This window comes from Canis lupus, chromosome 19 (assembly GCF_048164855.1).
Source record: "Canis lupus baileyi chromosome 19, mCanLup2.hap1, whole genome shotgun sequence".
NCBI classification, from domain to species: Eukaryota; Metazoa; Chordata; class Mammalia; order Carnivora; family Canidae; genus Canis; species Canis lupus.
The window spans coordinates 34,733,879-34,750,105 of NC_132856.1; the positions used below are offsets into that span (position 1 = coordinate 34,733,879).

Sequence of the window (16,227 nt, forward strand, 5' to 3'; positions counted from 1 at the left end):
ATACTCTATAATTTTAATGAAATCCTTAAGCCTGATTAAGTTCTGTTGGTTTGAGTATTATGAGCAAAAAGAAAACCGTGAAGTTACCATTAAAACCGCATAATCAGAATAAATATAAACAACAAATTCTTCACAGTTTACCACTGAGAATTTTAAGATAGAAGAATACCACACATCTGTTTTACCTTCAGTTTCAGATTTTGTACCTCCTCCAGATTCTCCAAATGGATTTGTGCGCCTGAAAAGTTTTTTAAAAAATTATGAACCAATGGTCAGTTACCATAAGCCTATGGAAGAAATCCCAATCATTAAAACTAGAGCTAAAAACTAGGAGTCACAAAAACTTGAACATATCTTCTTTTTTAAAAAAAGCTCTGATCGAGACACCTGGGTGGCTCAGCGGTTCAGCACCTGTCTTCGGCCCAGGGCGTGATCCTGGAGTCCCAGGATCGAGTCCCACAACGGGCTCCCTGCATGGAGCCTGCTTCTCCCTCTGGCTGTATCTCTGTCTCTGCCTCTCTCTCTCTCTCTCTCTGTCTCATGAACAAATAAATAAAATCTTCCAAAAAAATTTTTTTTAAATAAAAAAGTTAAAAGTTCTGAAATGCCCCATCCTGTTAAAGAACACTACTGATGCCCACTTTACTCTAACGAAATCCCCTGCCTTCACACTTAGCAGGCTGAACTCAAAGCTGCTGCATTCTAGAAGAGATGGATGAACTGATGTGTATACATACGTACATATATACACATACACACCCCAACATCCTACAAACCATGTTGTGAAAATCCTTAAATTTAAATAAAGGGGGACAGAGAAGAGCTGATTTAACTTCAATCTTGAGAAAAATGCCAGGGATTTCCTGAAATTGTAAAAATCTTTTTAAGTCCTCTAAATACATACTGTAAGTTAATTATGCTAATTTGAACATTTTCTACTTTTAAACCCGTTTCTCAAGGCATACGTAACAGAATGCAAGAAGAAAAGCTAATTAGTGATGGGAGCTACCTCCTTCCTCATTATGAGTGGCTCTTAACACACCCACAATGAAGGAATAAAAGTATAACTCAAAATAGGTTTTGTAAGGAAACAAAGAGCTAAATGGTTTTAAAATAATGTTGGCATTAAGATGAAACATGAAACTGATCTCTGTAATTCATAGGTGCCCTATTATATCAAGTGCTGAGTATATTTCTGTGATCAAGTACAAATTATTTTTCTTCTTCATAGCCATGTATTATCCAAATTAGTCTCAATTTATTAGGTGTCCAACCTACTTAAATAAATTATTTGCCTTGAGTGACATTTCCTTCATCCCAGAGCCAAAGAAAAACTTTAAACAGCTTTCACACTTCTCATTATATAACCAAAAGATGATTTTATTAATAATTTGTAGCATGATAATGTTTTAGTAACTTCCTGGAGATTTCTTATTCTGACGCAAGATGATATTTTTCTTTTTTTAAAGATTTTATTTAATTATTCATTTAGAGACAGAGAGGCAGAGACACACAGGCAGAGGGAGAAGCAGGCCCCACACAGGAAGCCCAATGTGGGACTCGATCCTAGGACTCCAGGATCACGCTCTGAGCCAAAGGGAGATGCTCAACCGCTAAGCCACCCAGGCATCCCCCAAGATGATATTTTTCTTGCAAACCTATAGCACATGTATTACTCTCAAGAATTTCTAAATATTGTCATGATCTATAGATAGGACTGTCAACTTTCTTCTACAATTTTAAGAGCAAATACCAGAAGTAGATCTGATAAGCAATTCAAAATTAACTATTTTTAAAATTAACTTATCTTCACTTATTTAGACAGAAAACAAAGAGAAAAACCTGCATGATTCCTTCCCAACTATCAAAATCAAGTAATTAAAAGAAGTACAACATAATTGATATACATATATGAGAGATGACTCTCAACTGCAAAAATGGAATCACAAGCCTTACAGACCACAGAACAGTATCCCTGTGATGCCATCACCCACCTGCCGCCCTGGCCAAAGGCTTTTGCCTGGCCAGGCTGATCTTCACACACGGGAGAAATGATGTCAAATTGTATTGGAGTGTCTGGAGCAACGAGAGAATCTAGAGAAAGGGCAGCCAAGTTTGTGGACTCAGATCCTAAGGATCCTGAGCTGCTGGTTCGAGCTGTTGGTGGCCGAGATTGTCTAAGCAAAGAAGAAAACGAGAAGGCATTGCCTTTAGTTTTCTCTGTTTGAAACTGAATACAAACAATGAGAAAAGAAAATACAATTTTATAAGTCAATGAGAGGAGCAGGAATTTCAATAACAAAACTTTTCTTTCCAATGACTAAATTCAAAATCATAAATGATCTTAATCTAGAGATAAAGCACTAGGGCAATTTGGAATCATTTATTTAGCACTCTTGCTAGTAGATTTACCAACTTAAAAATACACTTTCTATGTTTTGGGGGAATTATTTCATACTAATATAAGTAGCACTGCTAAAATCAAAGTGTCTGCTAACACTTTCAATAGCCCATATAGTTTTAAATAACCCAAAGTCTGGTAACTCACGCTGCTGGCCGCAAACTCTCGTGCCTCTGCTGGAAAGATGGAGAGGGAGTGACCGCTTCCAAAGCTGACTGATTTACTCGTGCAGCAATTTCCTGTTTTTTAAAAAGGACAAGAATTAGTAAAGCAAGGAAACCAAAAATTTGAATATAACTCTATTGTCAGAATGTTCGAGTTACACTTAAAATGAAAACTGGAGTTACTAAAGTAGTTCCACATTCTATCTTAATATTAAGATACATAATTAACTTCGTAACATTATAATTTAAGTTTCCTCTTACTTCTTACAGACCTAGATCTTTAAATATTTAAGTACCAGACTTTTTGGATTAAGGTTTGTATTGTTAGCATTGAATACAGCGCCTAGTATATTAATACTCAATACATTTGCTAAATAAAGAAATTCAGAAGTAGGAAATAGCCACAAAATATCAAAATAGTAAAACATTTTATAACTATACTGCTGAAGTTTTCATGATCTTCCAGAATATATTTATGGTCAGAAACACCTACGTAGGGACACATAGGTGGCTCAGTGTTTGAGCATCTCCCTTCAGCTCAGGGTGTGATCCTGGAATCCCAGGATCAAGTCCTGCATCAGGCTCCCTGCAGGAAGCCTGCTTCTCCCTCTGCCTATGTCTCTGCCTCTCTCTCTCTGTCTCTCATGAATAAATAAATCTAAAAAAAAAAAAAAAAGAAACCTATGTATTTATTGATGAAGTTATCATGACCAAAATCTGAAAGAAAAGCTTCCTATAAGAAATATTTTTAAACTTAATTGTTTTATATCAAACACTGGCTACATAAAATCGCATTTACATTAGAAAAAAATCACATAACATTTTTGTATTTCTGTGTTTTAGTTAGCAAAAATATATTAAGACAATGCCACAAATTGATCAGAATTTCTTCTCTCATGAAGTACAGATAAAGTAATTCTGGATAATCTGGAAAATACTACTTAAAATTTAGAGTTCTGATAATTTGTGGGTAAATACCATAATCCTGAATTATTCAAATACAGTGTATTCACCATGTTATTCCCTAGGTATTAACAGGTCATCCAATTTGCATTTTATTTTTATTCTTTTTGTATTTTATTTTTTAGTTCTCCCAAGTAACATAACAGAAAGGAAAACCCAACCTAGCAAGAAATCAAATTACTGCAAGCAAAATTCTTCTCTACAATTAGCACTAATTTTCTTAGATTACATTCAAATCATTATTATAAAACTAAGAGAAGTTAATAATATTTTGGAGGTCATGAGATATTGTCTCTTTGGTTCAAAACTTGTTCCTAGGCATCTAAATCCTATGTGCCTTGGCTGGCACCTCAAAGCCATAATGATAAAAATAGAATTCTTTCAAATTGTTCTTCCATTCACTTGAGATTACAACCTGAAAGTCATCTTTAATTTGTCTCTTTCATCGTTTATATTGGTCAGTTATTAACTAGCCCAGTCAATTTCTTTTTTCCTATTTCTACAATGCATTATTTCTTTTCTCTTGGTTACTGCCCTGTTCAGACCTTCCGTTCATGCCTGAAGTAGGATAATGGGCTCCTACATGCTCCCAGACACTCCTTTATACCAACAGCAGTTTTAAGACTTATAGAGGGTGAGGGCTTCCTAGAGAAATCAGCCCTGCTCTGCCTCAACTGAAATCATCAGCCCCGCACAGCCCTGGGAGGCGGCTGGGTTTACTGCACAGATGGGCCCACCAATACTGGTAGAGGACACTCGGTTCCTGCCCCAATAAACCAAGTCTTGATTCCCAAACACACTGCAGTGTGGACCCACTAGATTCCTTCCAGAGATTTCTGTACCCCTGGGTTCTGGGTGTATATTTGGATTCACCTACACAGCTAAATTCATCTGGTTTGATACCCTTGCTACTCAAAGCATAACTGGCAAAACTGAGAGTTCAGGCCACCTTACCCTACACAGAATCTGCATTTCAACAAGATCCCCAGGTGACCTGTCTGAACACTTCAGCTTTCTGGTATTCTCTAACAAGAACCTTCAACTCCAGTTATACTACTGGTTTCATAAATACACCATTTCTGCCTTTATGCTTTTGTTTTTATTCTCATATCTGTAATTCCTTCTCTTTTCCTCAAACATGGACAAATCTTAGCCAGCTCAGGATTCTATCACCTCCACAATTTTCTCTAAAATTAAAGTCCACACTGATCTTAACATCCTCAAATTTTAAACTTTTAGTCATTACCACATACTTTCAATTATTTAGTTTTATACAAAATGTTAAAGTTTTAGTTTTGTATTCCCAAACACTCAGGGTCCTGGAAGGCAAACCATAGTTTCCTTTTCTTCGGTATCCTCCATAGTGCTCAATCCAAAGCTAAATCCACAGCATTGATGCCCAGTAAAAATTCGTTAGCTGACCAATTTCAGTTACTTTTGAAATAATTTATCTTTCTAGGAAGACCAGATGCTCATACATGGATACATTAAAGCTACTCATTCAAGGCAAATTAAAAGATTACAGGACTTGGGCAGCCAAAGTGGCTCAGCGGTTTAGCGCCTGCCTTCAGCCCAGGGTGTGATCCTGGAGACCAGGGATTGAGTCCCCTGTCAGGCATCCTGCATGGAGTCTGCTCCTCCCTCTGCCTGTGTCTCTGCCTCTCTCTCTCTGTGTCTCTCAATGATAAATAAATAAAATCTTAAAAAAAAAAAAAAAAAAGATTACAGGACTTGAGGAATTACGACATTAAGAATACATTAATAAAAAAAAAAAAAAAAAGAATACATTAATAATCATTCAATTTTGCCAGGTCTGGATACCATAAAATAAAAGTGTTACCTCTGGGTTTTCACTTAAATATATTTGTTTGGATATGTTGTTTATTGTACAGATCCACTGCAAGAGAAAAAAAATAGAAAAATATGATTAATACTTTTCCTATAGTGCTTCTGTTCTAAAAGAGAATGTTCAATATTTCACTGAATAGAAGTTTCATTAGTAGTACTACATAATTGGGGAACCCAGGTGGCTCATTCAGTTAAGCATCTGACTCCTGATACCACTTTAGGTCATGATCTCAGGGTTGTGAGATCGAACCCTACATCAAATGTGGAACCTGTCATCAAAAAAAAAAAAAAAAAAAGTGGAACCTGCTTGGGATTCTTTTTTTTTTTTTTTTTTTCTGCTTGGGATTCTTTTTCTCCCTCTGCCTCTCTCACTCTGCCCTAACCTCCTGACTCGTGCTAGTGCTCTAAAACAAAAAACCCCATAACTCTAAAAAAAGAAGTAACACAATCATTCTTATAAGAAAAATACTTTCCTATATACACATAAGCATATATATGCTTAATATTTAAAAGTGTAACAGAAAAGTGAATAGCTTTACTATTTTTAAAGCCCAAGGGGCACCTGGGTGGCTCAGTTGGTTAAGCATCTGCCTTCAGCTCAGGTCATGATCCCAGTGTCCTGGGATCAAGCCCTGTATCGGGCTCCCTGTTCAGTGGGGAGTCTGTGTTCCCCTCTTCCTCTGCCCCTCCCTCCACGTGTGCTCTTTCAAATAAAATCTTAAAAAAAAAAAAAAAGCTCAAATTAACTTCATACAAGCAAATAAAAATATAGCAATAATGTTAAATTATAATATTAACAGTCTATATTTATCTTTTATATAATTTCCCCTCTTAATCCCCACCAAATTAGTAGTGATAGTCAGGACTCAGATTCATGATTAACACCAACGCAAAAAAGTTAAGAGCTAAATATATTCCTAATGAATGCATTTTACATACTTCCCTTCTTTCAGGTTTATAACTAATTAACATAAAAAATGCTCTCTGTTCCACATCTACTTCACTCTTGAGGACTCCAGTTCATGATGAGCCTCATTAAACTAATAATCTGTTTTGGTAAACCCAGCAGAGAGTAAATATTTGTCTGTGTTCTTCACAAACCAAAAGCAAGTTGTAGTATCCACTCTCTTCCAGGAGTAATTAAAAATAGATCTCTCTGTAATTTCTAACATCATCTTTTACCAACATAGTTATAATACCAGATGAAGTGATTCAAAATCAATTATAATATATTTTCATTCAAAAATGCTTTTCATGACAGTTTTTGAAGCGTCAGTTCGGTGGTAACTTACCTTCCATATTTGGTGTACTAGAAGTAAAAATGGAGCCAAAAATAAAAGACTTGTGAGGAAGAATAGACACTCCCAAATTTTTGTTTTTCTGTCTTTCATTTCTCCAAGGTTTTAAGCTTTACTTGCTTCCTGCCATGCTACATCTGCTGCCACTATGTTCTTACGGTGCAAATACGGTCTCAGAGTTGGTGAGAGAAGGGAATAAATTAAACTGTCACCTCATGATACTAGCAGCTTGCCAGAAAGCAGTAGTCACAAGGTCATTTCTGAAGTTGAGCCTTTAAAAAGACAGACAGCAATGATCTCTAAAGCCTCCTCTTATAGGTCTAGCTATAAAAGTCTGTGTGAAACTTAAAAAGGCTGCTTGAGGACAATAGAGTTTTATGAAAAAAAATGTTTTTAATTAACTAGGATTTTCCAAATTTCTATCTTAATATTTAGTTATTTAGTTGCTGAAATATCTTAAGATGTTGCTGAGGAAATTAACTAGATAAAATTTTACCTCCTCATGGTCTTTTTTACTTTCTGCTTGTAAAATTGAAGACCTGAAAAAAATAAGAAAGAAGTCTGACCCTCAACTTAAATAAAAAAATAAGAAAATTTTTTATCTTTAAAGGTACATATAAAACCAATCGGTATCAAAACTAAAAAAACTCAAAACACACAACCAATCAATATCTTAAGTTAGGAAAAGGAGACCACCTGGGGCATCTGGACTCAGATTTTAACAACTCTTGACTCTGGCTATCCATGCCAAGATGTACCAAAAAAGAAACAGGTGCTGGTTTTCAGAAGACAGCCTATAACAAAGGTATACTGCAAATAAGACCATGCATTTCAACTTTCTGACACTTATCATATGTCTCAAATGTAAATCAGCAATGCTCACAGAAAACACTAATTGTACTTATTATTTCTCCATAATACAGTAAAACATTTTCAATATATTAATTACTAATACTGAGATACTTAGCTTTTCTATAGCTGTTACTATCTTAAGAGTTAAAGAAAAAAATTACTAATTCTGAATCACACTAAGAATGTGAAATGGGAAATCATGTTAAGCATTATTAGCAATAAACTGAAAAAAAAAAAAAAAGTTCCTGGAGTAACATATTAACAATTTGGTAATTTTGATGAACACAGGGACTCCCAACATCCAGCATTATAAATGACAGAGTCACTGACATTCATTACATATTTAAAGGAGGAATATGAAATTAAACAACTATTTGATAAAAGACAGTGAACCATACATCTTAACGTACATAAATACAAAGGAAAAATTACTAAGAACTCAGAAGCTGCTTCTGAACAGTAAGCAAAATCAAAAATAGTATTTTAAGTAAGAAAAAAAAACTACAGATAACTTCAACATCTATCATCAGGAAAAATTTTAGATTATGGTGTATATCCTTAGATGGATTAATATAGCCATTGTGAAATGTTTTTAATAAGTAGCTGTAGATCCAAAGTACGTATACAGTATCTCCTCATCTTTAAAAAACTGTCAGGAACATGGAAGACTCCTAACTCTGGGAAACGAACTAAGGGTGGTGGAAGGGGAGGAGGGCGGGGCATGGGGGTGACTGGGTGGCGGGCACTGAGGGGGGCACTTGACGGGGTGAGCACTGGGTGTTATTCTGTATGTTTGCAAATTGAACACCAATAAAAAATAACTTTATTATTAAAAACAATAATAAAATAAAAATTGTCAGAATTTTAATATTTATAGCATATTTTAAAGAATATTTAAATATATTTAAATTTTAAAGAATAGTTAAAAACTGTAAGGCAACAAACCAAAAAGTTAACTGTTGTTTCTAGCTAGTGAGATTATAGCTTTCTTTCAATATTCAATGCTTTTTTATATTTTTCTGTCGTCCAAAAATTTGTTCTAAAGGCTACTCTGGATTCTCATAAGATGCAAAGGTAACAGAAGTTTTAAAAATGGCATATAAACATTAATGGACTAATCATTAATTTCACATTAATGGACTAATCATTAATTTCATCAGAAATATTTAACATTTAAAAATAACATTCACTAATGTTTGCACTTACTACACGTTAGGCACATTACATCTGTTAGATTTCTATTCTGTATAATAATTCACAAAGTAGGGGTTATGACTTTCCCATCCCCATTTCACATGTGAAAAAACAGAGGTTATGTAATTTGTCTAAGACACACAGTAAGTAGTAGATCCTGAATTTAAATTTTCTGACCCCAAGGTTAGGGCTGTTTCCACTACTTTGTGCTGCCGTCCCCCATACAATGCAGAATTTTCAGTGAACAGTACCCTAACACGGAATCACAGGTTCTTACCATATGACCTTATTTTGACAACCTCAAAATAGTAAGGCATCATTTAACCAAATCAGAAAGGAAAACTCATTCCTATGCAATCAAAAAGAAAATTATCTAAATACATAATAAGCCTAAAATAGCTATAAAATGTCTGAATGACGAGGAATTATTATGCATTTCAGTAGTTTAAAATATGACAAAATACTAACTTTTTTCCATCAAAGGAAGTGATCTGAAAACAGTACCGCCTGTCTTCACAGTCCACAGCCATTACTGAACAGTTGTCAATGTCCATGGCCAGGCCGCCTGCTACATCCCCACGTGCCTGACTCATTAAGTTTCCACCCTGCGTGAAGTAAAATTGTCTGTCCCAGGTAGATGACACCAAACCTGTTTTACTAAATGAAGAAAGTACATTTGCTCTTAGTAACAATACACCTGAAATCTCATCATAAGCCAGACACAAGATAAAACAAAGAACCAGCTGCAAAAAGGCACCAAGGTGCCTAGAAAATAAAAATATCAGTTTTTCAGTATCTAAAATAAATTCATGTATGCCAACCCATTTTTGTGTGTCCATGTGTTTCCAAAAAAGGCTGGAAGTTATCAAGTTGTAATTGTTACAATGACGTTCCATAAATTATAGTTCAACTTTCAAGAGAATAAGTTCAAAAGAATAGAATTCATTTTACTCCTAGGGTTAACTTGCTTTATCCTACGTTTATGTAAAAACTAAAAGTTGACCTGATAGTGTAATTACATGTATTTATGTAATACATATATATTACATAGATTTTAGAGTATGATAAAAATATTTAATTCATGTAATGCTCAATTTACTTAAACTCAGATTGGTTCCACTTTTAATATAATTCTAAATTATTCAATAAGTAAACAGAATTCTACTTCCAAAAATTATTCACATACCCCATCTGTCAAAAAGCTGACAAACATGCTAATACTTCTAATTAAAAAGATTCAGCCTTTCATAAAATCAAAATAATTTAGATAATATCAATTATATATTATATTCACTTGATAATACCTTAGAAGATATTACAATATATGAAAACAACTATAGTTTTCTTACTTCCTAGCATTAAGGTATCCAGCCTTCCGGGTTAAGTTTCGATTAACAGGAAATTTTGTGGGATCTGGGTCAGGCACATATAAGGGGTCACTGGCTACTTCCAAATCTTCTATTGTCTGCTGCATGGTCTCTACATCACTGTCCATTTCCCTGCGAACACTAACACAGAAAATATATTTACTACCCAACCACAACTGATGAAGAACTCCTTACCAATTATGTTCATCTGTAACATTTGCTTTGTATATATTTTCTTAAAGAGAGTAGAGGGGGTGTGGGTGGTTAAAGTAACATGAACACATGAAAGTAACATGAACACATTATGAAACAGTTTTACATTTTATTACTATTAAACAACACTAAATTAAAAAATTAATGAAGCCACATCAAATGCCTAACTTTGGAGTAATTTTCAAACTGCTCTATCCTGTGCCTTTAAAACAACAATCATTTTAATATACCTGCATATCTCAGATTGACCACATCACTGGTCCCAACTTTGAACCTGATTAGAACTGCTTGCTCTCACTAAGCTTTCTTTCATGGCTTGGAAAGCAAGATTTATTTAGTAATTCCCATTCATCCCCCATGCTTCAGCTAATTGTGAAGATAAATTAACTTATAAATAATTACTATTTTGTGTCATATATTCAAACACAAAACCTAGTTTAGAATCAATAAAATACCATCAGACATGACAGAGTTATGAAATTCAGAGTTCAGATTCTGTGGAAGAGATGGTAAAAAAACCAAGTAGTATCCATGAGCCATGTGAGACACACTCTCATGGCAGGGAAAATAGCCCCTCAGGAAATTAAATGCTAAATATTTTTAGATTGTGGCATTTAGGCATTAACTTATTCTCATAACTTCATTTTCAATTTTAAGGAAGAAAAAATACTCACTTCTGTACACTTGTTCCAATATTGGTCAAGAATTCTTCCAGCTGTTCATTAAGATTTTCAGAACCCATCTTAAAGAAACTTATCTGGGGCAAGAGAGTATATGAGTAAGAGGATGAATAACAAAAACACACACATACAAAAAACAGTGAATCACATAAATAATCTCCAAGATACATGGCAAGGTAAAAAACAAAGGAGTATTCCCATTTGTGTACTAGTTTTCAATGACTTCTACTGGGCTTTAGAGCCACTGTAGAAACTAGACTTCAGTTTCACTATACATCTTTTTATGTAGTAATACATGCATATGATGAGCAATTTGTAAAATTGGAAAATTTTAAAACATTTTAAATAAGTTATACAGATAAACATTTGTTTACTACGAAGATAAATAAGTTTTATATTGAGGAAAAATAAGCACTCATATTTGAAGGAATATTCAAATTTCTTTAAAAAATAAAATTTTTAGGGGCATGCCATCTCATATTACCGAAATTTACTTTTCTAGCCTCCTTCCTGATGCAAACCTCCTGGGATACTTTGGAGTTCATCTATTACTTTTAACTCAGGAACATGAGACAAACTTGCCCATTCTTTTTCAAACTTATTTTGAAGCAATAGTGAATGGACGTTCCAACAATAGGAGTAACTCCAGAATTCATTTAGCTTTCTTTTCCCTATCCCCTACCTGTGATGGACAAGGCCTAAATACAAGGTAGGTGGTTTCATTTACCCTAAAAAATGTGAGATCTTCATTTGTGAGGAAAACCATTCTAACTTCTAATGACATTTTAAATTACTTTAAAAAACACAGATCCAAATAGAATATTTTGACCTTAATTTGTAATACTTAACATAAATATCAAACTTAATATGAAGTTTTTAGGGCAGTTATAATCCAAAATGCAGTACAGTCAGTATTTACCTGAGCTTGCATGTACCCAAGTAGAGGTTCTAACAATGCTATTTTCTTTTTGTATTGAAGAGTGTTTAATGCACAAAAATAATGCATCATGGTCTGGTGTTGTTTTTTTCTGGAAGTGTAGACATCTTCTGTTACTTCATACTTTACCTTTGAGTAAAAACATTAAAATATGTATTTAACTGTGTAATTATCTTTAATTACCTTTAGTAGTGGCTATAGGGAAGAGCCTACCCAAGGAAAAAGGTATAATCACCAGCAACTGTTCATCTTTATTTTGTGAGATAGTAGAAATCCTGTATTATGGCTAATTTTACTGTCTTACTACCAACCACTCAAATGCACATTTAAAGCAGAACTCTGTACATGGCTAAGAATGATACAATAACTAAACTAGTGTGGTGGAGTCTACCACACAGAGGAAAGGCAGACAGTGGTTTGCTATTAGCTCAGTCATTAGTCTTTGATCTTGGTCAGTTCACAGCATAGTCTCTTCCAGTTCTCTCCTTGCTACACCTCCTCTGTTGTACTTGTTTTCCTTTACTCACAATTAAAATATGCGTGCTCTTTAAGTTCTTGTATTCAGACAAATATTAACTGAGCACTTATTATGTAATATACATCAGGCCATTCCCTCTTTTTGCTCTCCTTAGAATACCAAATCAAGTACTAAGAATATTCCAATACACCAAGGAGTCCCAAATTTTCATCTCTTGCCCTTCACTCTCCTAAGTGTCAGAAGAAGCACATTTCCACCTGGGGTCTTTATGTGTGTGTGTGTGTGCATGTGAACACGTGTGTGTAAATGTGCTGGACATAGACAAAACTGAATATAGTATCTTCCCCACAAAGCCTGTTCCTCTGTTTCTTAGCTCTCTTAGTATTCCAAAACCTACCCCATCATTCAAGAATCATAAGACTTCTTTTGGATTCCTCCTACCTATAAATCTTGTCAATTCTACTTAAAAAATATCTTCCAAAAGTTTTCCTTCCTCCCCCCTTTTAACAACTACCTTGGCTGAGGTTCTCCTAATGTCTTTACAAACTATTCTGGTACCTTTAGTCCTGCCCCTTCACATTCCATTAGTATTTTTATCCTGTAACACAACTGTATGGTGTTACCTACTTATAATCCTTTAAATAGAATTCCTTTAAGCAGGCTGTCCACTCTAACTCAAGTTTTAAAGTCATAATATAGTAATCTGGCCCCTAATACATCCTATGCTCCAGACACACACCATTATCATAATAATTATTGCTAGAATTTAAGGATAACGTGCTACAAGCCAGGTACCCTGCATGTATTACCCCCATTTCATCATTACAACTACTGAGGTTTTTTTTGATAGAGAAATAAAGGCTTGAAATTAAATAATTGGAGTGTGACCTCAGGCAAATACGTGGCAAATCTTTGTCCTCAAGCAGTCTGACTCCAGAACCAGTGCTCTTAAGCTCTGCATTCTCTGGACTCTGCCATGTGCTTCTGCAAAGGCTATTTTTCTTCTAGGAATGCCTTTGCCCCAATCCCATGCCAGTGACCCTCACTCATTTTTTAATGCAAACAGCATCTCCTAAAAAGTACAGCCTTTCCCAATTCCCCAGTGTTAACGGCTGTTCTTTCCTAGCATTTTGTTAAGACTTTTATTATTGTACTTAGTATTTATACATGTGTTCTCTTCATCATTTACTCTGGCATCTAGTCCAGCTGCATACCTTCACACAGGAAGCCTTCGATAAGTATGTATGGTTCAATCACTGAAGGTGGGAGTGGAGCCTATTCACACTATTGCCCCTGGTACATGACATATAGCAGATGCTCAAAATTTTTTCAAATAAAACAAAGTTGGTAAAAGAATGTTTTTTAGGGGCACCTGAGTGACTCAATGGGTGAGCGTCTGCCTTTGGCTCAAGGTGTGATCCTGGGGTCCTGGGATTGAGTCCCACATCAGGCTTCCTACAAGGAGCCTGCTTCTCCTTCTGTCTATGTCTCTGCATCTCTGTGTTTCTCATGAATAAATAAATAAATTAAATCTTTAAAAAAATGTTTTTTTAAACTACCTGAAATAACAAAAACAACAAATTTATTCCTAGACCCTTTAACAACTTCTATAAGGCAAGTAACAAAGTAATGTAGATCTCAAAATGTACATATTTTATCAATATTCGCACCACTAAGTATCAGTGAAATTAGAAATGGAAAGCTCTCTGTACTGAACTCTGTGAGAAACTTTCCCTTTACTATGTCACAGTAGGTGTTGCATAGTAAATTGTACCCAGTTGTGGATTCCCACAAGTGATCACTGTGTCCCTACCAGCAGCTGCAGCCAAGGCTGCAGACACCAGCAGAGACTATCTCACTCGCAAACACCTAATGGAGGTCTTGTTATCAAGCCTTGGATTAGGCACTGAGAAAGAAATGACCTTTAAGGAGCATCTAGATGAACTTGTTAATATTTTGTTCTTTGTTCTTTGCTCAAATGCATTTCTCCTGAAATACAGTGAAATACATCGGGATTTCACTCCCTGAAGAAGTATCAAATGAGGAGGTCCTCATAACAGAATTTCATTCAATTATGTATGCAACAATTCAACTTTCTAACCACTTTATCTCAAAAGACACTTCTGAATACATACAGTCAAAAACAGAACACATGCAATGTTATCAAAACACAAAGCAAAAGGAAGCAATGTTATACAATGGGCATCAGTTATATTTTTGGAATAGTTCTGTCTACTTATCAAATTTTGTCAGCAGAAAAATATTTTATTCAAAGAGAATTATTAATTGATAATTATCAGAAAGGCTTTGAAACAACTAGAAGGAAAGAATAAACTAAAGGCAATGTAACAAAACATACAAAGTAACTGCAGGCTGCTATTTTTAAACAGGAAAAAACTAGTGAAAAAAATCTAATGAAACAATTAATTTTGATACTGAAGGAGTAAGTATGTATCACACCTTGTCATTTTCTCTTTTTTTTGATAACCGGCTATATCTGTTAATTGCAGCATCATGGTCTGGAAAAAAAAATAACTATTAACAACAATACAACAGTACTTTGCACAACTTATAAATGCTTTAAATAGTCTTCACAGGTACATATTCCAACAAATAAATGCTAAAGCAAGAATTCTCAAAATAAAATAAGAATTCTTTACCATACATTTTACTCCAAATGTTCCCAGAGTCAAATTTCCCACGAAGGATCTTTCTACTTATTAAATTGGTAAAAAAAATAATAATAATTCTAAGGAGACTCTACTCTGCTAAAAGTTTTTTAAAGTATTTTTTAGTACAAAAGTAGCAAATGCTCATTAAAGAAAATTTTTGAATATATAGGAAAACAAGGAAGGGAAAATATTGTATCAACTTCTAATGTATTATTAAGACAGCAAACCACGAGATTTTAGTTTCCTTTTAAATTTTTCTTGTAGCCCAAAGAGTGCACCTTAAATAACAGCACTGATTTACATAACGTTCACTCATTTTTAATTAGGTTCCTTTTTTTTTCAATTATTACATAGAATATGGCCACAGATTTGTACTGATAAAGAAATGCACCACTGTGAGAAATAACTGTAAAGTATTCAGAACTTACCATTACTAGCAATCTGAAACACTTCCTTTAATGTCAGTATTTCTGGAAAAGTTTAGGAATAGTTTCAATTTAGCATATTTATGAAATATCTAAAATTTTGTTTAGAAAACAATAACTGCCATTTATAAGCTATAATTCAAATTCCAAATATTTCATACTTGAACATCCAAAGTGAGAAGGTTATTCTGTATTTCAGGTAGTCTGTGGAACATTCACTAACCTTAGCAACAGTTACATCACCAAATCTACTTGCCATAAATTAGTTATATGACAAAAAAATTTTAAAATCATTGCAAATTCTAAGACATGCAAATATTCTTAGTACCAGCATCCAGCTTATTAATTCATTTTTGATATTGACTTTAATGAGTTCAAATGATGACTCTGAGAAACAAAGAATAATTAACAAGATATGACATTCAGACTGAGAAGAGAACTTGTTTCTTAAACTTAGAAATGACCATTATTAAGTATTACCATAAATATTAACTCTGTCTCTAAACTACATTTGTCTTTATTCCATGCATGATTTAAATACTTTACCATCCACTGACACATTAATTCAATGTTTTTATTCTATCTACATACTCTACAAGTCTTTATGACTAAGATTGTAAATTATGAGAAAGCAGAGCCAATTCTATAAAACTCTAATTTTATCACCTAATAATCCTAAATGGGGAAAAAAATCCACCACAAACTACTAAGTCATGGGCTGCCAGATGTGCCAGT

At 34.3% G+C, this 16,227-nt stretch overlaps 1 protein-coding gene across 6 annotated transcripts in view; it reads right to left on the reverse strand.

Annotated features, from left to right (window-relative positions):
* APPL1 (adaptor protein, phosphotyrosine interacting with PH domain and leucine zipper 1) overlaps positions 1-16,227 on the reverse strand; it is a 43,005-nt gene that overhangs the window by 14,398 nt on the left and 12,380 nt on the right. For 5 of the 6 annotated variants that reach the window (XM_072785765.1, XM_072785764.1, XM_072785766.1 and 2 more), the window contains 11 exons: positions 15,496-15,537; positions 14,856-14,914; positions 11,900-12,046; positions 10,975-11,057; positions 10,070-10,228; positions 9,189-9,377; positions 7,171-7,213; positions 5,369-5,425; positions 2,549-2,640; positions 1,995-2,177; positions 186-238 (listed from right to left, as the gene is read on the reverse strand). In XM_072785765.1, the coding sequence (XP_072641866.1) occupies positions 186-238; positions 1,995-2,177; positions 2,549-2,640; positions 5,369-5,425; positions 7,171-7,213; positions 9,189-9,377; positions 10,070-10,228; positions 10,975-11,057; positions 11,900-12,046; positions 14,856-14,914; positions 15,496-15,537 (1,107 nt within the window). The remainder of the gene's footprint in view (positions 1-185; positions 239-1,994; positions 2,178-2,548; positions 2,641-5,368; positions 5,426-7,170; positions 7,214-9,188; positions 9,378-10,069; positions 10,229-10,974; positions 11,058-11,899; positions 12,047-14,855; positions 14,915-15,495; positions 15,538-16,227) is intronic. The other variant, XM_072785767.1, reaches the window with a different exon arrangement.